We start from the raw sequence: 25,383 nt of genomic DNA on the forward strand, positions 1-25,383 counted from the left end.
TACAAAAATTAGTGCTGGGATATCCCAGCTTATACCTTCTTATTCCATTTATACTGGGATTATTTTATACCATCTAAAAGATGGTATAAAATAATCCCAATCGATGAGATAAATTAGTCTCGGGATTATAATCCCGGGATAATTCCGACTATGTACCAAACGACCCCTAAATGATTAATTTGTCTAATCATTTGGTTTGGGGAAATTATTTTAAATGGTATAAAATAATCCCAGTATAAATGAGATAAATTAGTCCCGGGATTATAATCCCGGGATAATTCCGACTATCTACCAAACGACCCCTAAATGATTAATTTGTCTAATCATTTGGTTTGGGGAAATTATAAACTTATCCAAACGGACAATCTAGAAAAGAAACGTTTTAATTAAGCCAAAAGCATGAAAAGAAAGGGTAAGAGAGGAATAACATATAAAATCTGGCATGAATTAGACAAGTGGGTATCTTTGGTAGATGTTAAATCATTAACTTATACTATAAAAATAAGCTAACAGTAATTGAGGGATAATATAATTGAAGCAAAAATATATTTGTTTCAACATCCTCCTTTATGTTATAGAATTTTGTTTAACTATAATGATGCTTTAACAAAAAATATAGTGATTTTGGTTCATATTTTTTTTTCCAGTTTTAGAAATAGGGTGAAAATCTATGGTGTTAGCCTGTTATGTGTTAAAAAAATCAGAACTCATTAACACTATAGTTTGAATTATGTATAATTCTCTTATATTTAAAAATATGGTCGAATTTTGAGTATTTTGAAGGTACTATTTGAAGAAATTCATATTATTATTGTACCGTACTATTCTTTGACAGTTTGCAGAAAAATCATATAAAAGCGCCAATTAATTTTTCCAAAGTTGTGCTCTCGTGTTTAAGATTTAATCAAATCTATGATGGGCTTATTTATGAAATAAGAAGTTAAATCTAGAAAAATATCTGTTATGATAAATATAAGTTGAATTGAATTCGTCATTATTAACTTATATCATAAATATAATAGTGAAAAATTCCTGCAAGTATTATAAATATTCTAAATAACTCATTAGCTTGAATTAATTAAATGTAAATTTTAGATTTTCCTCCAAGGTTAATAACCCAATCTTGTATATATTCAATTTAAAAGTTGGAAATTTTCAAATTTAGAAATTCCTATAAAAACTTTGTGACTTTGGTTTTGACACATGGCTAATTTGTGGATCTTATGGCTAATATAAATTTGAAGCCTTTGCCTAAAGAGATATTTTCTTTTTGCATTTCTGCCTAACCACGTGGCAACACTATAGTGGGTAGCTGTTATATTTAAGGGCTTTGTCTCATTTGACGGTAATATTTAATGCCGTGACGATAGTCTTTTTTTTTTTTTTTTTTTTGGACCTATAGTTTTTTTGTTGTTTCTTTGGGTGTGTTTGACAAAAGGAAAATATTTTTTCTAAAATAAGTCATTTTGTCAAGTATACATAAATACTATCTTTAAAGTATTTAACTATTTATATGTAGCTAAAAATACATTAGGGGTTGGGATGGGGGTAAAGAAGAGACAATGAGCTTGAGATATTATTTAAGGAATTTATTTTCGCTATTTCTACTAAAAGTAATTTTTTTGATTTTTAAAAACTTATTTTCCTAGATAAAACATTTTCCAGAATATTGTAACCAATCAAACATAGGAAAAAATATGTTAGAGAAAATATTTTTCTCCATACCCTAACACACCCTTTTTTTTTAATCGTTTTGTTCTTTGAAATGTAGTTTGATTACATATCGCAGTCAATTTTTTCTCTCCAACTTAAAGTTAAGTTTTTTTCAAGTTTGATCAATTGGTTCTAAACACTTTTTAAATGTCCAAACCCTATATTTTTTTCATAAGAAACGCTTGTTTAAACGTAATTTTAAATTATAATATCACCTAAAATGATCCATCAGTTGCCACGTGTCCTTCTACAAAATCTTTTTGCGATTTAGCACACAGCCGTTAGATCTCATATTTAGATTTTGTCCACGTTGAGGTACGCTTGCATGTAAATAATCTATGCTTACGTGGAATACTCTCATCCTACGTGGCACCTTCTTAGCCTCTAAATTTTCCACGTCATCACCTTGGAAACTTCCAAGTCTTTCTTCTGCTTCATTCCTTGCTTGGATTATACATAATTTTCTTCACAAAAACCTTAGTAATAGTCTTTTTTTCTTGATTTTTTTTCTTTAATTTATCATCATATTATACTAATTTTCACTTTGAAGTTCAATTTAGTGACCCCTTTGTGGCTGTTGATTCTTGTTGATGAGCTGTGAAGGTGCATTTCTGTTTATGTTTATTAGTATTGTGTTAAATCTGCATTCAAGTCATTTTTTTTTTGTTGCTTTATGTTATCAAGATTTATGGTATTTACTGCTCCTCTTTTCGCTCTATCATGATTTTATAGTATGTTGCTGACTTATTCGCTTCTGCTATTTCCTTTTTCGTACCGCTTTGAATTGCCTGTACTTGTGTCGATGGTCTGCGTACACTCTATCCTCCCCAGACCCCACTTTGTGAGATTTCACTAGGTATGTTGTTGTAGTTGTTGTTATTGTTGTTGTATGTTATCAAGATTTGATTTTTCTGGCTGTTGAGGCAAGTTTGTGGTGTTGAGTGTATGGAATAATCATTGATGTGACAATGGAAATTAACGGTTTATCTATGTTTTTTTTATCTATTTTGATTAAGTTATGTGTCTTGTGATGCATTTTAGAGAAAATACAATTTTATTGAGTACTTAGTTATATTCTCAACATGCCGTCTCACGTGCGGGCCTGATTCTTTTTTATGGGTAAAGTTTGTGGAAATTCTTTTTGATTATCAGTGGTGGTGAGATTCGATGCCGGATCTCTGCCTGCTCTGATATCATGTTGAATTTTGTGACCACCACCACCAACAACAACATAATCAGTGGAATCCCACAAGTGGGGTTTGGGGAGGGCAGTGTGTAAGTTGACTGTACCCCTACCTTGGGAGGTAGAGAGGCTATTTCTGATAGACAGTTGTGTGACTATCTCATCTAAAAGCTTATGCTGTTAGAGAGAACACACTTCTATTTACTTAATTATATTCTCAACATATTTGAATTTTCCATTCAAGTCAATGTCTTTTTGCCTTTTGGGATTTTCAAGCTTATTGCTTTATGTTATCAAGTTTTGATTTTCGTGGCTGTTGAGGCAAAATTTATGTGTTGAGTGTATGGCATAATCATTTATGTGATAATGGAAATTTTGCTCAAGTTATGTGTGTTGTGCTGCATTTGAGTTTTGCATTCAAGTCATTATCGTTTTTTCTTCTGGGCATTTGAAAGCTTATTGTTTTATGCTATGAAGATTTGATTTTTCTGTCTGTTGAGACAAAGTTTATGTGTTGAGTGTATGGAATAATCATCGATGTTATAATGGGAAGTAAGGGTTTATCTATTTTATTAGTGCTATGCAACTGATTCATATGCTTATTATTACTTCCCCATCTCAATTTATGTGATGATGTTTGACTAGACATGGAGTTTAAGAATGAAAGAAAGACTTTTGAAACTTAGGTGTAAAACAAGCCATAAATATTTGTGTGCCTATGAATAATCTCATTAGGGTAATATATGAAGTTTAAAGCTAAATTCTTACTAAATATAGAAATGTGTCATTCTTTTTGGGGCTGACTAAAAAGGAAAGTGTGTCACATAAATTGGGACAAAGGGAAGTATTATTGTTCTGTGTGCTGTTAATGTGTTGATACTCTTGTTCTGATCATACAGGTAGGAGATGAGCAATTAGATAGGCCTTTGAGGAATACTTGGGTAAAGCCTTACAACGGTTCAGTTTAATTTAATATCCCTTTTCTTTTGGATATTGATGATTAACTAGTATTTCGATGTTGATGGATTTGTTATTCAATTGATGGTTGTAACATTTCAAATGTGGAATAGGTAATTATTTGAAGAATTTGGGTTCTTGAAGAAGAAGATATGTGCTGTTTCTTTTCATTGACAAGGATTTATCAGAGGTTTTACTGGCAATCCGATATCCCCTCTTCCTTATCATCAGTGTTTCTGAATCTGGTTGACAGGGAGTGTTGTTTCAATGACGATCGAGGGTGACAGAGACAAAGAATTGCCAGACGAGGACGAGGTAACTGGCAATAGAGTACTGACGCATGAGGGGAAAAATGTAGTTAAGGATTGTGAGTTCAAAGTTGAGACTAGTAATGGTGATGTACTAGGTGGGGCCCGTGGGGTTGTGAGGACGTTACGAGTTAATGGTTCGGAATTGCAACAGCAGGAACAGAGTCAAGAGGCAGTAATCTGTTGGGAAAGATTTCTTCAAGTTACCTCCATTAAGGTGCTGCTGGTGGAGAATGATGATTCTACACGACATGTTGTAACCGCGTTACTTCGAAATTGCAAATATGAAGGTCTGTTTCCTCTTCCTTTTCTTGTATGTGTGTTTCTCTCTTTCTCTATGGGTTCTGTTCATCATATTAAATATGTAAAGATGAAACGTCATTTGTTTTTATTGTCTGAATATTCAAGAGCTAAGTCCATTCCAATGGCCCTTTCTTCATGCATAAACTAAACCAATAATTGAGATAAGCAGAAAATGATAGCTTTTATAAAGGTAGAAATACTAGCCTCTTTTTGTGTCTGTCATATAGCTTCGTGAAACTTTTTCATTTCTAGCGTGCAAGAATCAATTTTACCCAGCTAAGAGACGGCTAGTACCAGATGCGGAGCCAAGCCTTGAAGTTAATGGGTTCGGGATTCTAGTCCTTAAAGTTATTGCGTTCTAAACTAATAACTTGTACATAATCTGTGGAACTTTTAATACAAATACAGGATTTGGACCAAAGCTACTGGTTTCGGCCGAACCCGTAACTAAAGTGCTGGCTCCGCTCCCGGCCAGTACTCCTGTCATTTTTTCAAGTGATATGAAAGCGATATGATATATATTGAATAGCACATGGCTATTGGGCAGTTCAACAAGATTTTGTAGGTACATCTAGAGTGTGCTTGTTAGGATGTAGTGAGAATAGATACTAAATGGACCTTACATGAGCTGGGTTCTCCTTCCTAATTAGCTAGAGGGATTGCCTAGTAAAGGGGTCAGAGAGTGCAGAGTTAGAGCAAGGAATTTTAGTTTATGGGTTTTGGATCACAATCTTTTTAGCTTGCTGGTTTCTGAATAGATTATCTGTACATATTAAATGAAGTTTAGCACAAATAAGGTTTGAACCAAAGTTACTGTATTCCGCCGAACCCGTAATTACCCTCGTGGCTCCGCCCCTGTTAGAGAGGCTGGGTATATTTTAAATCTGTCTCTGGCTTTTTGAGCAGTGGATTCCATTTGTTAAAAAAGATATCATATCTGATTATATGAATGAGACCAACTAATTTCCCATGGTTGTACGAACCACATTTGTTCCAATCTCTTTCTACTTACCTATCCTTTCGTCTGGATGCTGACATTGCAAAATGAAATCCACATTTCAAAATCGTTTCGTTTTTCTTCATAGAACAAGCGATATGTGTGAACTATTTGAGTTGGATCCAAGCTGACAAATTTGAGCTTGATACACCCGCATCCCAATATCAATCTCGAGAAGGGTTCAAGACTTCTGCTGTTTACTATATTTGTTAGTTGTTGAAAATATATTTAACTTGCTTACTACTTTACCATCTTTATGTCTCTTCTACATTAATTGGTTATTTGCAGTTATACAAGCAGCTAATGGATTTCAAGCCTGGAAGATATTAGAAAATCGTACCAATCAAATTGATCTAGTGTTAAGTGAGGTAGTAATGCCTTGTTTATCAGGCATAGGCCTTTTATGCAAAATCATGAGCCACAAGACACACAAGAATATCCCCGTGATCAGTAAGTAATCTGCTGTCGTGAAACTTCTACTCCCTCCATTCAATTTAAGTGTCTTAGTTTGATTAGTTGTGGAGTTTAAGAAAATAAGGAAAGACTTATGAATCTTGTGGTCTTAAATTAAAGATGTGTGTATATATACTAAAATGCCCCTTGAATCTTGTGGTCTTAAAACAAGCCATGTACAATGTTGGAATTAGAGAGTTATCAAAACTAGAAAAGACATTCTTTTTGAAACATACTAAAAGGAAAGTAATAGGCTAATAGCATGTTTGGTCAAGCTTCTAAAATTAGCTTATTTTAAAAAGTACTTTTGGTGAGAAGCAGTTTATATTTGGCTAATCAATTTAAAAAGCACCCTTGAGCAACAATTAGTATTTGTCCAAGCTTTAAGCAAAGCTCTTCGAAGTGTATTTTTTCAAAAGTGTTTTCCAAACAGTACTCTTAGGGAGAAGCTACTCTTTTAACTTCTCAAAATCAGCTTCTGCTTCTACTCAAAAACACCTTCTCTTCTCCTAAAAGCTTGGCCAAACACATCAACTTTGGAAAAAAAAAGAAAAGCAGTTTTTTTTTTTAAAGCCAAACAGACTATATGACATTTAAATTGAAATAAGAGTACTATCTTAGGGGGAAATATCTGTACTATTTGGCTTTTGATTTTCCCATTTTCATCTACACCTGATGAGGATCATGTGCAGTGATGTCACCTCATGATTCCATGGGTTTAGTCTTCAAGTGTTTGTCAAAAGGTGCAGCCGACTTCTTGGTAAAACCTATACGAAAGAATGAGCTCAAGAATCTATGGCAGCATGTCTGGAGAAGATGCCAAAGTGTAATTCTCAGTTAATCCTTTCCTTGTAAGCTTCATAATGGATAGCATTGGCCCATGCTTTGCTGTTCACTAATGTAAGCTTGTTTGGCCAAGCTTTGAAATCTGCTTATTTGAAAAAGTGCTTTTTGTCAGAAGCGCTTTTAAGAAAAATACTTTTGGAGAGTAGTAGTTTGTGTTTGGCTAATCAATTTCAAAAACACTTTTGCTTGTATTAGAGCAGTACTTTGTGCTTGGCCAACGTTCCAAAAGTGTTTCTGGGGAACACTACTTTTTTAGCTTCTGAAAGACTGCTTTTGCTACTAGTCGAGCTACAAAAGTAGTTATTTTCCCATAAAACTTGGCTAAACACCTCAACTTTCTGAAATAAGCACCTGGAACAAAATAAGCACTTTGGCTTTCTAGAAGCTTGGCCAAACAAGCTATTAGTTTGCTAGCCTCGTTTCTTTTTCGTAGACATGCATTTGCACCTTCTAAAACTAGCCGCCAGTTTATGTCCTTCCCCTCTATTGTTGATTCATTTTCGTTTGTTAGTCTAGTGGAAGTGGGAGCGGAAGTGGTACACAAACCCAAAAATTTGTGAAGTCAAAGAGCGGCGAACAATCTGACAACAACAGTGGTAGCAATAAAGGGGAAGATAATCAGGGAAATGCTCCTCTTGGAAATGGAAGTGATGACGGAAGTGACACACAGGTATTTCAATTTTCTCCCTCTTTTGTAGTTCATCTTTTTATACATACTAGTTCTGGACATGTGCGTTGCACGTATATCCCATTCGAAGAAGTAAAACTGCTTTAAAATTATATAAATAATAGTATTACAATAGGGTGAGTTACACTATATTTGAAGGAAAAACAGCTCAAAGCCTTGAAATGGTGAATGGTGAGTTCATTCTCATTCTTGTTTTAATAAATATTATTAAACAATAGTTACCAAACTTTTACTTGAAATATTATCGATTTTATCACGCTTTTTGACGCTAGATTTCTTGAACGTTTATTGTTCTACGGAGAAAAGGGAAAAAGAATATTACAGCTCAAGCAATGAAACCAGTCCTTCTAATTTAATTTAAATTTATATTTAAGGAAAAAGAAAAAACAAAGGGAGCAATCAAAAAAAGAAGATCAAGAAGTATTACGTTGGCTTTAGAATGCAAGCGTATTAATTGCAGTCCACATATATATATGTGATTGGTCTTCTTTAGACAGATACATAGAGACTTCCTTTGGTCACAAACACGGTGAAAATATCACTGGTTAACAATAAAGTTTAGAAAATAATAAAACAGCCCATCATGAATTAAGTGCACTGGATTTTCCAAAAAATATAAGCACTAAATGGTAGCAATTAGCAGAAAATAAGTTTCTCTAACCGAAAAAATAGATTTACCTGGCGTTGTTAGCTGAAATTGAGCAAAATTCAACAAACTAAAAGAGCAGATTTTTATGGAGCCAAAGAAGCTTCTGCCAAAGAAAAAGAGAGAGAACCAAGCGATTTAATTCTTTGGTATCTACTTGTACTTATATAAAGTGTAGACTAAAAGCTATGCATAAATGTTATTGTAACAGTAGAAACTCAAAGGACCTAGCAAAATAAATAGTGGAATATGGAAAGATAATATTTGAAATGATACTTAAGGAAAAATTGTACACTTATAGTCTACAATAATTTCTGGTATATGAAACAACCCTCCTCATTTATAGTCTTCCTTTTCTTCCTGGCCTATCCTTTCGTTCCCGTTATATTAATATATAAGTTTGGTTTTAGTAGATGAATATGGTCTCTTATTGTGTCTTTAATGCAACGTTAACTCTTCACATTCTTCAGATTTTAATAGTAATGATGAATACATTTTTTACATTTTACTATATACTTTATTATTTATTGAAAGATAAAGGTGCATTTACACTTTAGTATAAAAATATTACTACGAATAATTTTCAAGTGAAGGATAAAATGGTCCTTCAACTTTAGGACATTTTGGTTATTCAAATTTACCCTTTGAACCTTCCCACTTTTAGTATAGTATGATAATTAGGATGATAAAGACCGCACTCAGTCATGTTGCGATTTTTCATAGTATTTCATAGATTTGATTGATGTAACCTTTTTGTTGTTCCTTGATAATGAGCATCTTAAAACATTGGAATCCTTCTGTACCACGTGTTATCTGTTTAATTATCTATCTTTTGCTGTTAAAATAAGACAAATATTTATCATTAGTGTTTCTGATTATGCTCTGATCGTTAAAATATATAAGCAATCAAGTAAAAGTATTCAACTATGTATATTATCTTCTCCGCCTGTTTGAATATTCGTCTAGAAGACGTGCACCAACTTGTGAACGTTTTCCTGACAGAACGTCAAATTGCTTGAGATAGATATAAATCCATTATTTTGTGTACAACTACTTTATTAGCAACTTAGGCCTTCTTTCATACACATTTTTTTTTTTTAAAACAAAATGGCCAATTTACGGTTTAACTTGATTATGCGAGGGCGGCTTCTCTTGTGTAGTAAAAGCAGGATATCAAGAAATGTTTTAAATGGAAGAAAGAGGATAAAAGGAGAATATATCACAAAAAGGAGCCGAGGGAGGAAAATGTGTTTTTGATTTCAACAAGTAATAAAGAAAGGAATCAGTCTAATTTGCCTTTGATAAGCATTACGGTAATTATCAGGTTTGTTTTGGCATTACAAAAGTTACACTAGAAGGGTCTCTTTTCCCTTTTCCTTTTTTTTTTTTTTTTTTTTGCATTCAGAGGTGGATGGATATAAACACTTGAGCTTTTCTAAATTATGTTATTGTTTTCCTTTCTTTCTCTTATATTATCCAAACTAAAGAACCGAACCTTACTCCCCTCTTACCAACCCCCCCGCCCCCTCTTTCCATTCACACACAGAGTCTTAAACATCTCTAACGGTGGAAGGGAGTGTATTTGCACTGCAGCTGAGATATTAGTGAGAGATCTAGAAGATTAATATGTGATGGAAGTAGCCTTAAATTCAAGCGAAGACTGATTTTAAGTGTAAGATGATTGAGGGAATTTCTTGTTTTACGAGATTAACACTTCATAAAAATGTGTAAATCAGGTTCTGAGAGTGTATATTAATTCGACAGTAGGTGATTTCTTCTCATATGTTTAAGCCTTAGTGGATAGAGTTATCTAGTATTTGTACTGTTGAGAGGGAGCAGTTACACGGTGGAATTGTCGAGGTGCGCACAAGCTGGCCCAGAAACCACCGTAATAAAAAAATGTATATTAATTTGATCACAACGGTAAGTTGATGAGCTACAAATAAGGGCAAAGAAATTGTTGTCCTGAGGATATAGTGTTGCTTCCATTCTATAAAAGCAATTTGGTGAGGTAAAGTTCCACTGATTTTACAATTATTGCATCTGTGCTACATGGCTAGAAACGTTAAGGGAATGGAGATGATAAATCCCTGTTGTACTGCTTTTTCATAGTAATTGCTGAAACAAAGAAAGGGCTAGTTGTGTCTACAATTTTGTCTTTTTCTTTGGCCCGACCAGCATTACATTTTCCTACTTCTTCTATTGTATTTTTTATTTTTGGCTCGTCGACAAAGATATTTTTGGATATTTTGGCGAAAGCTTTAGTATTTGAAAGAAGTAACTATCCAAACTTCTCTTTGAAGGGAAAACAAAAAGCAAAAGAAATATCAATATGCTACGTTTTCTTCGTGGCTCACATTATCTTGCATGATTTAGAATAGTTCTTCATATGTATTACCATCAAATTCTTAAATCATAGTTACCATTGGACAGTCCACAGAGTTATATGGTATTTCTTTTTTGACTATAAAACTTCTATTTTGCAGAGTTCTTGGACAAAACAAGCTGTTGAAGTTGATAGCTCTCAATTAATGTCTCCGTGCAATCAAGCACCTGAGTGTGGAGACAACATTCGTGCACAAGTTATCCGATCAAATGCTGAAACCTCTGCTCGCAGGAAGGCACACATAAACCCCTCAAGAGATTGTCAAGAAGAACCTGGTAATGACTGTGACTTACAGCCTGTTTGGCCAAACTTTCAAAATTCGTTTATTTTGAAAAGTAATTTTAGTTAGAAGTGCTCTTTGAAAAAGCACTTTTTGAGCAGTAATTTGTGTTTGGCTAAACAATTTAAAAAGTACTGTTTTTTGCAGTAATTTATGCTTGACCAAGGTTCCAAAAGTGCTTCCGGAAAAAAACTATTTTTTAGCTTCTGCAAAACAGCTTCTGCTACTACTCAAAAGTACTTATTTTTTCCTACAAGCTTGGCCAAACAGGCTATTACCCTTTTTTCCTCTTTACATTCTATTTTGTTTGCGGACTGACATGTATCATGCATGTTTCATTAAAGATAACACTGGAAAAGGCAAACCTTCTATCACTGACTCACTTAGAGATCAAGAGTTAGAACCTGTAAATGATATTGAGCTTCCAGTCAAACATCTCGGCGCAATACATAAGAACGTGCTGGAAATAGATTCAAATGCAAGTAGTTTGAAGATGGACATAAAGAAGGAAAACCGAATCGATTATCATCTGCCCAGTGAACAACATCTTGTGACTGCCGAGGTGTCTCATCCTCAGATTGACAAAAGAGAGTTGAACAAAGTTGTGGATGCATCAGAAATCAATAATATTTCCACCGATGACTCCAAACACAGTGTCATTGAGCTAAGTTTGAAGAGGCTAAGAGGTCTGAAAGAATCAGGGATAGCTTTCCAAGATGATCGCAATGTTTTGAGGCGATCAGAACTTTCAGCTTTCTCAAGGTTGGGAGACAAAAACTACCTCTTATGCTTTAATAACTGCAGTTGTATGCTTTCCAAAGTTATCTTTTATTTTCGTTCTTGAATGGAATGTTTGGTGACACACCTTTTCTCGATGGTTATGCGATTTTGCAGGTATAACTCATCTGCAAATCATAGGAGGAATCCTAATGGGATCTCTCAAAGTAGTTCTTTAATTGGGAATAGCCTGGAAATTGCAAAGAATAATTCAGTGGATGACATTGAAGCTCACACGGACAAAAAACTTCTCAATCCAAGCTCAAACGGGGCGAGCAATAACATAGCCACCGGTCCCACAACTAATTTACTTACTTCAAAATCACTACCTCTTGGAGATACAGTTTACAGTTTTGACGGTCCACATTTTGCGTCATCAAACATTCGGGCTGGTTCATGTGAAGGAAACCCTGAATATCAAAGTCTGAACAGAAGTGCTTCTGGGAGTAACCATGGATGCAATGTGCAGAATGGAAGCAGCAAAACCGTAAATGCTGGAGGCGCAAATGGGAATAGTGATACTGAGTTAGCTGGCACAAGTAAAAGTGGTGGTGATGCAAGTGGCGGTGGTTCTGGAAGTACGGTGAATCCTTTCAAACTTCTAAGAGCAGCTGCCTTGACCAAATTCCGTCAGAAGAGGAAGGAGAGATGCTTCGAGAAAAAGGTTAGAACCAGTTGGTAATACATGCAGCAATCAAGTAGTTCTTCTTCATGTGAGGTTTAGCTTAACTCAGAGCACCAGAGGCAATTACTAATACTTTTCTTCCTTAAAAATTCGTCCATTAGGTTCGTTACCAGAACAGAAAGAAACTAGCAGAGCAGCGACCACGTGTTCAAGGACAATTTGTGCGGCAGATAGATCAAAACAACTCAACTAATACTGCAGATGGATGAGTCATAGCCATTTTTCCTGATCCTATATTCCTATTCACAAAGGTACTTTTTATGTGCAGCAGGCTGAGCACTATTGTGAAAAGCTTAGTCATATTGAAACTTAATTTTTCCCGGCATATTGCAAGAACAACATTGAGTTATTATAGGAGGAAGTTCTGTTTTTCAATGAAAAGCCTTCTATAATAAACAATATTACCTACTATTGTTCATTTTGGCTTAGCAGTCATCTTCTGTTTATGACCTGTTGACAATTCAATTGGTTTATGTTAATCACTGTGAAATTATATTGATCAAATTCCAATGTGGATTTACCAACATATCTTGTCATTTTTCTTTTTGGAATGAAATGGACCACAATAGAGCAGAATGGATAGAGAGGTTGAATCATATCACCAGGTCTTTGGGGGTGTTTTGGTTGTGCTTCCGCACATTGATATATTTAGACTTGAGACTTTATTATCATTGTTCTCGTAAACTTTCACTATATCTACTAATAAGGAACAAATGGTTAAAACTAAATTGGTTTGCCTACCGGATTGGGTGTAGGTGTCATCATGGCTTAAGGGGATTTTGGGTAGTGACACAAAGCTTCAAAATAAACTCTAATCACAATTATGCAATACCAAGGGCCGGGCTGTTACAAGAACGTTGTCATTGTACTTCATGAATAATGTAGCAAGAGAAAGATCTATACGATTATAAAATTTTAGTTATCATGATGGATCCTTGTCTATGTCTACGTAAGAAATGAATGTTGCTTCGCATTGGTCATAAGTTTAAAGGCACATGAGCCAAGCCTTATTTTACTCTTTGCATTTGCAGAAAAAGAGCCAAATAGTATATGGTTACTTAGTAAACTACCAAGATCTGGGATTATGAAATTAGGGTTAACAATTAAGAAAGATCTTTAGCTTTTGAGTTTTTTTTTTATTTGAGAATTTACAATGAGCCGATTTTTAATAATTAAAGTATTAAAAAGGACTTGTTAAGCAAATTTAATTCTAATTTGGGAAATTTTTCAGACTTATGTCTCAAATGAACGCTCGAAAGGTCGGAGTATGCCTAAGCAAACAACCAAAAGATCCAAACTAGTCTAGAAAACGCTTGTGAAAACAAAGCTCATCGACAATTATTTAATTATTATAATGGACCGGTGATATTCCTTTATAAAATTGTCAACACGTATACTTTAATTATGGAAAATGGTCATATTTGCCCTTGTACTCTCACAAATAAGTTATATTTGCACTTCATTATACTTTTTAAATATATTTATCCTTGTCGTCTAACTTTAAGGTCATATTTGCCACTCATTAGTTAAAGCCAATATCTTTTCTAGGGAAAAATGTTGAATTTGTCTCTGTGCCCTTTTATTTATAGGGTACATGTACATTTACCCTCTCTTTCACTTTTCGTCCAAATTGGCCCATATCGTTAACAAAGTAAATAAAAATGCCATCAACCAATAATTCTAGAAAATAAAATTAGGTGGGGACATTGGCTTTAATTGATGAGGGTAAATATGATCCTAATATTGAATGGTAAGAGCAAATATATATAAAAAAAAATATATATATATATAACAAAAGGTAAATATAACTTGTTTGTTAGAGTACAAGAGCAAATATGACAAGTGAACTACTTTTATATGACTGGGATTCTTCCTCTAGAGACCAAAAAAGCAAAAGCAGCTTCCTGAAGTGTCTACTAGGTTCTAAACGAAAGCATGTTACCATTTTATGTTTTGACTTCTCAAATATGAAAGAATTACTGCGTTTGCTCATGAGAATTTTTCAGCTTTTTTTCAGAATTTTTTTTCACTTTATTTGAAAATTAATGTTTAGTCAAAAAAAATTCAAATACAATATAAAGTTATATTTGAAATTTAAAAACGCCTAAAACCGTATTTTACTTTTTATTTTTATTTTTATTTTCAATACATTCAAACAATCAAATATTCTATGCGAAAACTATAATCAAACACAACTCCAACTTCAAAAACCAAAAAATAAAGTGAAATATATTTTGGTTTTCATGGCCAAGCGCCTACTTAGAGTCAATTCACTTTACCCTTAACATTTAAGGATTAGAAAATAATATCCCGTAATCCCCTTATTCAATATTTTTCGGTGATACTTTTTTCTTCTTGAATAAAGATCTTTATTTTTAAAACTAAAGTACAAAAATGCATAATTCTTAATTAACAAATTTAAGCTACTCATATATTGGCATAAATATAAGCACTCAAAAAAAAAATGCCGAATGATTTCATGTAATCAAGTATTTTCCCATAACCTCAAAGATTGCTTATATAAATATAAAAAAAAAAAATCATTTTTGAATTAAAAAATCTATTTTTTTCCCGTTTCGTATAATCTCTTCGCTTCAGTTTAGGTACCAAAGTTGTAGATATGAATATTTTTTAAAACTAAAAAGCTGTAAAAATTTGTTATTATAATAACAAATATATTTGTTATTATAATAACAAATATATTTGTGCGACTATAGATCATCTTGTTAAATATAAAATGAGAAATTTAAAGTTAAACTGTTACTAAATACTATAAAAATGAGTCATTTTTTTTTTGGAATTGACTAAAAAGTAAAGATGTCACATAATGAGACATGGGGAGTACAATATTATTATGGTGCTATAAGGTTATGAAAATTATGATCTTAATTATTTTATAATACGTGTTTAATCATAATTTTTCTGACGAATAATAAAATGAAAAGCTTAAATTAAAAGTGTTTTAAATTTTAAAAATTATCAGTTTATGGACTAGACTAAAAAAGATATTAGTACATAAAATAGAACGGAGGAATAATTCTTTATCCCATTAGAGTTACTCTCTTCATTCAAAAGATCTATCTTAGTTTTAAAATATATTGTTCAAAATAAGCCTAAAATATTTATATAATTATATTAAATAACTTTTAAATATAAAAATATGTCAAATATTTTAGGACAAACGACTAAGGAAGGTCGAGGGAGTGCTAGAAAAAAGTAGAAACAAGAAAAAGAGTTAAAGACAAAAAAAGTAAAGCGTGATGAGACCATTCTCTGTTACTCTTTATTTGTTTCTGTTGTTAAGAGTCATAACGATGTACATATTCTTCGTCAGTTAGGCAATGATTCACATGACACAGACAAAGTACGTACACATTCAATGTTTCTGTCTGGAAATCTCGAAACGTCTTCAAAGGTCTCCGCCTATGTAATAGTCAAAAACACACTTAAAAGGATCTCACAGCTCAATTATTACCTATTTAACTTTTGCTATTTAAAGGAGGTGAACCTCGCGAGAAAACGACAGTTCAAATGTGTTTTTATCATTAACTCTTGTATATACATATTTATATAGTTGGATATCAGTTTGGTAGTGGTTTTGATTGGAGATAGCCATGACAAAGAAGGATGAAGAATCATCAGAATACTTGTCGGAGAATGATGAAATTGATGTGGAAGCCAACTCAAGAAATAATATGAGTGATGATCAAGAAGAAGAAGAAGAAGAAGAAGAAGAAAAAGAAGAGGGTGCTGCTGAGGAGGCTCCATTTTCTTCTCACCAATGGCCCCAAAGTTTCAGGTTTAACTTCACTTTGCTTTACTTTCAATTCCCATAACTTAAGTCTTCCACTTTTGTATGCTATGTCTGCTTTATTGATTTATTTTAATTTTTTAAAACTGCTTTGTTATGCATTACTTTAGCCGAGGGTGTTTCGCGTAAGGTTGTACACTTTAGCCTCCTCACACCCCACCTTATGGGATTACATTGGGCATGCTGGTGGTGGTGCGGTGGTGTAACTTGTCCATCAATAACTAGGGGAGAAATTAAGTTACTGTTCTGTTGGATTCCAACTATGGTCTCTCATAGTTTTGTGTTTCAGTTTTATGCTAAGTTGCTCGAACTCTCCTAAATGGCTTCCGTACCTGTGTCGAATCCTTCAAAAATGCAGTACTTTTGGAGGATCCGACACGTACCCGTCGATATTTTTGAAAAGTCCGAGTAACATCAGTTTTATGGACAAAATAGGCCACAACATTAGGTGTCAACTTTTTTACTCTTATGCTCTTTCAAGTTTGAAACTCTGGATTTGTTTTACCTGAAAAATTTGGCAATAAGAACTGTAAAAGGGAAGTGAAGGATCAGTATACCAGTAAGAAGTAAGATAGGAACTTCATTCTTTATTCTTTTCCAATTTTTCTCTGACTGATATTCTGCTTTACTCCTCGAATGAAATTGCTGATTGGAATCTTGTTTGAATTATTAGTATGAAAAATATTTAAAGTTAGCACATCAGAAGGGAAAATATCTAATAGCTTAAGTTTAAGCTAGTTACTTTGCACAAGTGGTGCATTTATATAAGAGAGAAATTCGTAAATCGGAGGACTGAGGATTAGGTCTTGTCCCTGTGCTCATCTTTAATGCTAGCACCCCCTGATTTTATTGAAAAATATTTAAAGTTAGCACATCAGAAGGAAAAATATCTAATAGCTTAAGGTTAAGCTAGTTACTTTGCACAAGTGGTGCATTTACATAAGAGAGAAGTTCGTAAATTGGAGGACTGAGGATTAGGTCTTGTCCCAGTGCTCATCTTCAATGCTAGCACCCCCTGATTTTATTGCACAAACAAATTATTCTGATTTGAGGAGGTACCTTGTATTGGTATTGACGATATAGGGGTTGGATGATGTTGGATGGGGCAAAGTTTATTAAAATTATAGATTAAAGCTCAGATGGTATTGTCTCGACATCACATTAAAAGTATTTGATGTTTGAAAAGGGTTTGGGATGGGAGGCCAAGTCTGTGAGTGTGCAATTAAAGGTGTGGTTGGGACACGGGAGGGATAGCCTAATAGAGTTGAAAGTCAAGTCAATGTCATGAAGAGAACAACGCCTCCTAGGTTGGAGGGGGCGTTTGGGGTGGGCTGTACCATTTAACCAAATAAGAGGCGAAAAAGGGTGTCTTTGGAGTCTATGAGGAGTTAACAGGTGTCTTTGAAATTAGGAGCTGATCGAATCGACTAGCCTGAAGAAAAAGACAGTTACTTCTCTTTTGTAGCTTTGGAGTGAGTTTAGAACTCCAATATGAAAATTATTTATCTTTTCGAATGGAAGAGAAGACGTTTCTTATGCTGCTCATATTTATGATGACAGAGAGACAATTGACTCATATACAATTTCCGCATCACCTGGTTTTGGACTCCTACGACGTGGATCCAGTATTATATCTGAAGTCGGTAGTAGAGTATTCTTGGACTCAGATCTGCAGACGCATTTGCTTGAAAAGGAAAAAGTTCAGGAGCAAAATGTCGTGGATGGAAAGTCAGTAACAAAAGCATCTTGGTCAGAGAAGGCTTCTTCATTGCATGAGCAACTGACTGGGGAACTTCCAATTTCCTATGGATGCAGCTTAACTCAGACTATATTCAATGGTAAGGAGAGCCTCAATGCTGTTCAGTGACTTCTCTTTGACTATACAAAAACTGATGTATATATTAACTTGTCCTTTATGTTTGTTGTTTTCCTGGCATCGCTGAAGACACTGTTATGACTGACAATTGTGGATCGTGTATATCCAAGTCAACAACTTATATCATTTAAGCATGAGGATGTGCTTTCTGCATGAGATCTTTTTAGTTTTATCTTTCGTTTGGAGAGGAAAAGAATTGGTTGAAATTAATTCTTGATAGTAGAATTTAAGATCTCTTTATTTCATCCTAATTCTGTTTTTTTCTGGCTTAGGTGTCAATGTCATGGCTGGAGTTGGGCTGCTTTCTACCCCTTATACAGTGAAAGAAGCTGGCTGGGCTAGTTTGTTAGTGTTGGTACTCTTTGCAGTCATATGTTGGTACACAGCTTCTCTTATGAGGCATTGCTTCGAGAGCAGGGAAGGCATCATAACCTACCCCGATATTGGAGAAGCTGCATTTGGAAAATTTGGACGCCTTTTTATATCTGTAAGTTAGTTTAATCTACAGTTGATCGATCCTATGTGTAATTAGATCCAAGTTTCAGCTGTAGGAATCTTGTGGATCTGTAATTTTAAGATTTAATTGTAACACACCCTCCCTATTTATCCTAGTAATGTAGTGCCCCTGTCAGTTTTGTTACTGGGACTGAACCTTTCCCTGATTTTCTTTATTGCTTATTTAGGTTAATGGACAGCTCTTTTTTTAATAATTAACAGCAAATTAGTTGAATGGCAATTAACTATTATGATGTGTTATGATCCATGATTTCCCTCACCTATTTTCCAACCAATCCTCCTCCTAAACTACCAAAGGGCGCCTTTTCCCGTTGGGAAATCACTTGTATTGCCTTCTTCGCGTCATTCCACTGTTCCAGTAAATAGTAATCCACATCCTAGGCAAATCACTGTCATCAACCACATTGTGTTTGCCTTTCAACTACTTGATCAAAAAGAAATATCTGGCGGTTTCAAGCCAGTAGTTTGATACCAAAAGCCGGTCAAAAACAACAATGTCCACTTCTATCTCTACCATTCCCGCTATGTGAATTTCAGTTTCTTCTGTTACTATAAAATCCTTTTATCTTGGCATCGCCTGGAGAAAATCGAATGCTTTCGGCCTATGTTGTTCGGACTCTCTAAAAATGATGCCGCACCCGTGTCGGATCCTTTAAAAATGCACTATTTTTGAAGAATCCGGCATGCACCCGTGTCCATTTTTGAAAATGTTACTTCATGTTAGATCAATTCATTTTATGGAGTGGGAATAAAATGTTGGTTGAAGTGGTGAAAACATTCCTAAACTTGACACATTTTTGTACTTTAGTCATTGAACTATTTTAAAGCCACATTTAAAGCACTCCTAGACTTGGCTAACTACATTTTAATTCACCCCCGCGTTCACATGCCACAACAAGTGGAATGTACTCGCTGTCCACTTGGCATTTTCGTCCTATGTGTTCTCCAAGTAGATAAATTGTTTTAAAAAAAAAAATGGTAAAACTGATTTTTTTATAAAAAATTTGGAACAATGGATTTTTTTTTTTAAATCTGGAAATTTTGATTTAAAAAAAAACGTGGAAAACTAGAATTATTTTTAAAATGTGGAAAACCCAATTTTTTTAAAAATATTCCCGTCCAGATTTTTTAATTAAAAAATCCAGTCCAGATTTTTTTTTTAAATAATCCCGGAAAATTAGATTATTTTTTAAATCTAGAAAAAAATTATTAGTTTTCCACTTTATTCTTAAAAAAAAAAATCAGTATTTCGGATTTTTAAAAAGTCCAGGTTATTTAATAAAAAAATCAATTTTCCAGATTTTTTAAATAAAAAATTCAGTCCAGATTTATATTTAAAAAAATGGGTTTTCCACATTTTTTAAGAAAATTAGTTTTTTCTAATTTTAAAAAAGTCCACTTTTTAATGGAGGAAAGGGATAATTTAGATGTTGGAATAGGAAAAAACATTAAAGGGAAATGTAAAAAAAAATAATGATTTTTCTCGTTTTTTTTTTTTTTTAAAAAAAAGCTGATGTGACAGCGACTCACGCGCCTGTTGGAGTTTGAGCACACTTGTGCCATGTGTCAACGTGGAGGTAAATTAAAATGTAGTTAGCCAAGTCTAGGGGTGTTTTTAAGTGTGACAATAGTTCAGGGACTAAAGTACGAAAACGTCTCAGGTTTAGGATTGTTTTTCATCACTTCAGCCTAAAATGTTTTGACCCCAGTAAATGTAGCTTACTCAAATGTTAATTACTATTTCATGGTGCTTACATGGAACAATACTGACTCTCTTTGTGGCCTAACTGGCTGAAATTATAAGAAAGCTGATTAATGCTTACATGGAAAAACGAGAAAATTGGTTGCTCCTTTCAGATCATTCATCTTTCCTGACAATTTTTTTGCTATTTCTTTGCAGATTATCTTGTACATGGAGTTATATGTAAGTGAAGATTGGCCTTCAACTCTAGTTTCATTGTTCACTTAACATCTTTCCTCTAACATGTGTTCAACTAATGCAGTCATACTGTGTAGAATTTATAATTCTGGAAGGAGATAACCTTACAAGTCTTTTCCCCGGATCTTCACTAAACTGGGATGGACTTAAACTTGATTCAACTCACTTCTTTGGAATTCTGACTGCCCTAATTATTCTTCCAACTGTTTGGTTGAGGGACCTTCGTCTAATATCATACCTCTCAGGTGATCTTTTGACCAACATTTCAAACACTAGTACTCTTGGAATGTATGGTTTTGAGAATCTTATTGACATTTTTGCAGCCTGTGGCGTCCTTGCAACCATTATAATTTTTCTGTGTGTGATTTTCCTTGGTACGGTGGATGGAGTTGGATTTCACAATACCGGTCAGGTTGTGAACTGGAGTGGTATTCCTTTTGCTATCGGAGTATATGGTTTTTGTTACTCTGGGCACTCAGTGTTCCCAAACATCTACCAATCTATGGCTGACAAATCAAAATTCGATGTGGCACTTATAATATGGTATGGAGTTCTACTTATTGAATTGCATTATATGTGTTCTCATCTATGGTCTTTTAAGGACCTGCACTTTCTTGTTATGCAGCTTTGTTCTCTGTGTTCTAATATATGGAGGTGTTGCAATAATGGGGTATCTCATGTTTGGTCAAAACACATTATCTCAGATAACTTTAAATATGCCGGACAGTTCAATTGCTTCAAGAGTTGCAGTATGGACCACTGTATGTATGCTCATTACTTCCTTCACAACCCCCCCCCCCCCCCCCCCCCCAAAACCCTTTTCCCCCCGCCCCCGCGGAATCTTATGTTCCAATCATTCATTTTTATGTATATTTTTCTCTACCATGCAGGTTATCAACCCATTCACGAAGTATGCTCTTTCACTGTCAATTTTTGCCATTCCTTTTTCCTTTAAATATTAATAACACTTTAGATTTGCTTGAATCAACAAAGTTTATGCATATCCTGTGGTTTTCCTTAAAGTTCACACTTTCACAGATATGCGTTGCTGATGAATCCCTTGGGAAGAAGCATAGAGGAATTGCTGCCCGTGAGAATCTCTAGTAGTTTCTGGTGTTATATTCTCTTAAGGACAGCGCTTGTCTTTTCTACAGTATGCGTTGCATTTCTTCTTCCCTTTTTTGGTATGTAACATTATCTTTCAGTTATGAACGTCAGTTAATTTACCTAAGGCTGTTCTCCTATTAACTTATGATACTTATTATTTATAAATATAAAAATCTCGAAATCCTATAAGCTATATGGATAATCTGCATCAAAACCGCTTTATTCTGGGCCATTCTATTTCATTACCAAAGGCTTGTCTTTGAATGCAAATTAGTTTTCTAAAGAAGGGCTCCTCTAATAGCACACTTATTCCTGTACAAATATAGAAAGTCTTTAGCTGAACTAAAAAATCTTTGGGCAAACATTGGATATAATGTTAGCGGAACAACAATTTAGCTCTAATCCTACTAGGTGGTCTCGGCGATATGAATTCTTTGTGGTTTTGTTGTTAGTTAAGTTTAAATTGGTCAAGATGAACTTCATCCCTTGTATGACCAAACTGTCTATCTCAACATATGCATTTCTACTGCATACGTCGTTTGGATATGTTAGACCTTGGGTGCTTAGAAATCACCAGTTATAGCATTGTTGAGCTCACAATTGCTCTATTCAACCTGCCTGCTTTTCACTTTGTTAAGTATCTCATATCACACAACATTTTGTAGCATTCCTCCATTTCATCTGTCCTAGTTTAATAGATTGTTGTCTATTATCAATGCTCCTAGAAGACTGAGCACCTATGAAGGCACTACAATCTCATTTTACCTCCCCCCCCCCCCCCCCCAAAAAAAAAAAAGAGGGGGGGGGGGGGGGGAGGAGACAGAGAAATAGGGAAAAATATGGAAATCTCAGTCAGTAGACTAAATCCAAGTCAACTTTTTAGTGATGTATTGCATTGCTAACTTCAATATCTAACGAATTCACTAAATCTCTCTTGGGCCAAAAGCTTTTCGGGTAGCAAATATTACTGCTGCCACCTGCTATTCTTGGGTAATATTCAATAGAGGTCTTAGATATTTGTATAAATCACATCTCAGAGCTTGTACGACTAAGATTAGCTGTATGAAGCGTTCTGATCTGGGTTCTTTACAATTTTGTTGAAAACAAGCTGACACGAAGGTTCACATTGCTGGTTAAATAAGAACTTGTGATAGAAAGGATAATGATGAAGTGAAGCGCAGGTTGATAAAGATCTGTTTTAAATCAACCCCAGAAAATAAATTTGGTTTTCATGTATATTAAGCACATATATCTCCCATAACGTCGGAATAATTTGCTTAGTTGATTAAATAATTTTATGAGACAACTGACAATTATCACCTTCGTTCCAGGTCTTGTGATGGCTCTAATTGGTTCTCTTCTCAGTGTACTGGTGGTAAGCTCTTTCCCAGTTCTATTGGATCCTGAACTTATTTTCTTTATATCACAGCTGATACCTTTTTCTTGGATATGCAAAATGTCAATGGTTGCTGTTAGTTTCAAATTGTCAAAAGCTTATTACCTATGTTGCGCAACCTAATTTACCTTCTTCGACTTACACTATTAATCTCCCTCGTGTTCTCTTTTGTTTGATATTTATGCTTCTATCAGTAAAAATATCTTTATCTTCCTTGATAAATACATTTCACATAATCAGATAAGTATTAAGAAATTAATGGTGGTAAGGTTTTAAGTAATGATTGCGAGCGTACGCGACCAAGTGGCAGAAGCAGCGGGTATCTACTCCCTCCGTTAATTTTTTACTTGTAACATTTCGCTTCTCGAGAGTTAAACTGTATGGACATTACCAACATTTTAAGATGTATTTTTTCTCCACTATATGCATTTAAATTTTAAAATATTGAAAAGTTTTTAATCCAATTTAGCTCCAAAGATTAGTCAAATTGACTCTTGAGAAACGAAACGTGACTAGTATAAGTGAATGGAGGGAGTATTTCCTTTTTAAATGGTTAAAAGGTTCGCTCATATTCGTTCTGCTTAGGATCTATTTAACTATTGCTCAACTCATTATCAATTTATATTCTAGGGAGTATAACTGAGCTCTTAGTTTCTGTTTATTCAGGCTGTAATAATGCCAGCTTTATGTTTCCTAAAGATTATTGGAAAGAGAGCAACAAGGACACAGGTATCTCTGCTGAAAATCAAACTTTTACCTTGTTTAGCAAACCATTTTCTGGCCCTGAACTGTTTCTCCCGGGCTTGCTTGCTAGTTGCATAATTTGACTAGAATACGAGAACAGATCATTTCCCGATTCCCATTTTCTTGATTATTAGTAACCTTTTGTTCGCGGAACTTAATTTTGATAGTCTCAATAACATAGCCAATGTTTGACATTTTTGTAGACAATGTCTAGCATCGCCATCGTTGCAGTTGGCATTGCAAGTGCAGCTCTTGGGACTTACTCCTCACTGTTGAGAATCGTGAACGAGTATTGAAATGAAGCCTAAAACCTTTTTTATTTGTGGGGGGTGTGGAGATGTTAGCAATAAAACATTTCTTATTTACTGTCCTGTACTTTTGATCTCTATCCCAAAAAATTCCATGTCTTCGTCTCAGTTTCACTTTATAGCAACTTTACAACCCCATTATTGCTTTATTATTATGGGGCATCTCTCTTTCTGACTTTGATTGCCTGTGTTATTAACTGTTGTTACATGATTACTGGTTTGAGAATGAATAAAGGGGGATAATTAACCATGTTCTTTGATCAGTGGAAGTTGCCTATGTTAACGAGTGCAGAACTAATCTTTAAGTAGAAAGTATAAGTTGAATAACAGAGTAAACAAGAGTAAACAATATACATTAGGATGTTGAGTTGATCAGAATAATCTCATCAAACGTTATAAAATAGAGATAATGATCAAAAACACACTTGAACTATTACTTGTTCGTGTGCTTCTTACCTGAACTATGAGGTATGCGAGCTTTCTATATGAACTATCACCCATTATATATTAAAGCACATTTTAACTATTAGTTGTTTACTTTTTTCTACCTGAATGTTCGTGTGTTTCTTACCTGAATTATTAGGTGTGCGAGCTTCCTACATGAATTATCACCAATTATATATCAAAGCACGCCTAACTATCAGTTGTTCACTTTCCTACCTGAATGATGGGGATAGTTCAGGTAAGAAAAGTGAACAACTGATAGTTGAGGTGTGTTTTGATAAATAATTGGTGATAGTTCAAGTAGGAAGCTCGCACACCTGATAGTTCAGATGTATTTTTGACCATTAACTCTATAAAATATATACATGGTGCGGAAATATTATATTTTTAAAATATACCAATTGATATCTCTACTTTTAAAGGGGAACCTTGGACTATTAGATCTTTCCATCAAAAACACAATTCTGGGGAAACATGCTTACCAGCCTTAGCTCCAGTCCAGTGATTACTCGGGTAACACAACGAAAGATCATGATTTTTGTGGGAGTTTTATATTTCAATTAGTGGTTTTCTGATTATGCGTTGATTAAAATTTGCCAGTATGCTATATATCTATATTACATGCAAACGATTATTTATATGTGTGTGTGGTGTGTGTGAGAGAGAGAGGGAGGAAATAAATTAGTATGTATATAAAAATAGAATTCACTAATTATAAATTTTGAATTTGTTGTTGCTTCTCTCATTGATGACGATAATGAAAGTTGCATTCACAATTAGGATATGCTGCAACCAATACTTGAATTTTATTCTAACATTTACAAGAATGTTTGAAAAGAAAGCACACAACCTAATATCCACTAAAGAAATATTATGAATGTTGAGTCATTAAATCTGGAAATGAAAGAGTAAGCTTTAAGAATATGATGGAAATACCATTCAGGGTTGTAGTGAAGTGAATATTCTTTTCATGTTTAATAATTAAACTTTAATTAGAGGTTTCGAATTCGAATCTTTAAT

At 34.2% G+C, this 25,383-nt stretch overlaps 2 protein-coding genes across 5 annotated transcripts; both read left to right on the top strand.

Annotated features, from left to right (window-relative positions):
• The first annotated feature begins 2,164 nt into the window (after positions 1-2,164).
• On the top strand, positions 2,165-12,726 carry LOC132630122 (two-component response regulator-like APRR3). Of its 4 annotated transcripts, XM_060345669.1 has the most exons (10): positions 2,165-2,316; positions 3,796-3,837; positions 3,967-4,451; positions 5,750-5,911; positions 6,607-6,740; positions 7,272-7,430; positions 10,581-10,755; positions 11,105-11,522; positions 11,655-12,201; positions 12,324-12,726. In XM_060345669.1, the coding sequence occupies exons 3-10, from the start codon at positions 4,121-4,123 to the stop codon at positions 12,429-12,431; spliced, it is 2,034 nt and encodes a 677-aa protein (XP_060201652.1). In that variant the 5' UTR covers positions 2,165-2,316; positions 3,796-3,837; positions 3,967-4,120; the 3' UTR covers positions 12,432-12,726. The 4 variants fall into 4 exon arrangements, with proteins under 4 accessions (XP_060201652.1, XP_060201654.1, XP_060201651.1 ...); XM_060345671.1 differs by lacking the exon at positions 3,796-3,837 and having other exon boundaries at positions 2,166-2,316; positions 4,107-4,451; positions 6,637-6,740; XM_060345668.1 differs by lacking the exon at positions 3,796-3,837 and having other exon boundaries at positions 2,169-2,316; positions 4,107-4,451.
• Positions 12,727-15,556: 2,830 nt separating this feature from the next.
• LOC132630123 (amino acid transporter AVT1A) lies at positions 15,557-24,094 on the top strand. The gene is made up of 12 exons (XM_060345672.1): positions 15,557-16,021; positions 17,594-17,871; positions 18,182-18,396; positions 20,326-20,349; positions 20,429-20,609; positions 20,688-20,907; positions 20,990-21,125; positions 21,255-21,274; positions 21,403-21,548; positions 22,803-22,846; positions 23,534-23,596; positions 23,815-24,094. The coding sequence occupies exons 1-12, from the start codon at positions 15,837-15,839 to the stop codon at positions 23,905-23,907; spliced, it is 1,605 nt and encodes a 534-aa protein (XP_060201655.1). The 5' UTR covers positions 15,557-15,836; the 3' UTR covers positions 23,908-24,094.
• Positions 24,095-25,383: the final 1,289 nt, after the last annotated feature.

This window comes from Lycium barbarum, chromosome 3 (genome assembly GCF_019175385.1).
Source record: "Lycium barbarum isolate Lr01 chromosome 3, ASM1917538v2, whole genome shotgun sequence".
Lineage (NCBI taxonomy): Eukaryota > Viridiplantae > Streptophyta > Magnoliopsida > Solanales > Solanaceae > Lycium > Lycium barbarum.

Bases quoted from the DNA above. Each gene is read 5' to 3' on its own strand.
- LOC132630122 (XM_060345668.1), top strand. The intron at 4,452-5,749 runs GTCTGTTTCCTC...GGTTATTTGCAG, and splicing joins TCGAAATTGCAAATATGAAG to TTATACAAGCAGCTAATGGA. The intron at 11,523-11,654 runs GTTGGGAGACAA...GCGATTTTGCAG, and splicing joins GAACTTTCAGCTTTCTCAAG to GTATAACTCATCTGCAAATC.
- LOC132630123 (XM_060345672.1), top strand. From the start codon at position 15,837: ATGACAAAGAAGGATGAAGAATCATCAGAATACTTGTCGGAGAATGAT. The intron at 20,908-20,989 runs GTATGGAGTTCT...CTTGTTATGCAG, and splicing joins GATGTGGCACTTATAATATG to CTTTGTTCTCTGTGTTCTAA. The intron at 21,275-21,402 runs GTATGCTCTTTC...ACACTTTCACAG, and splicing joins GTTATCAACCCATTCACGAA to ATATGCGTTGCTGATGAATC.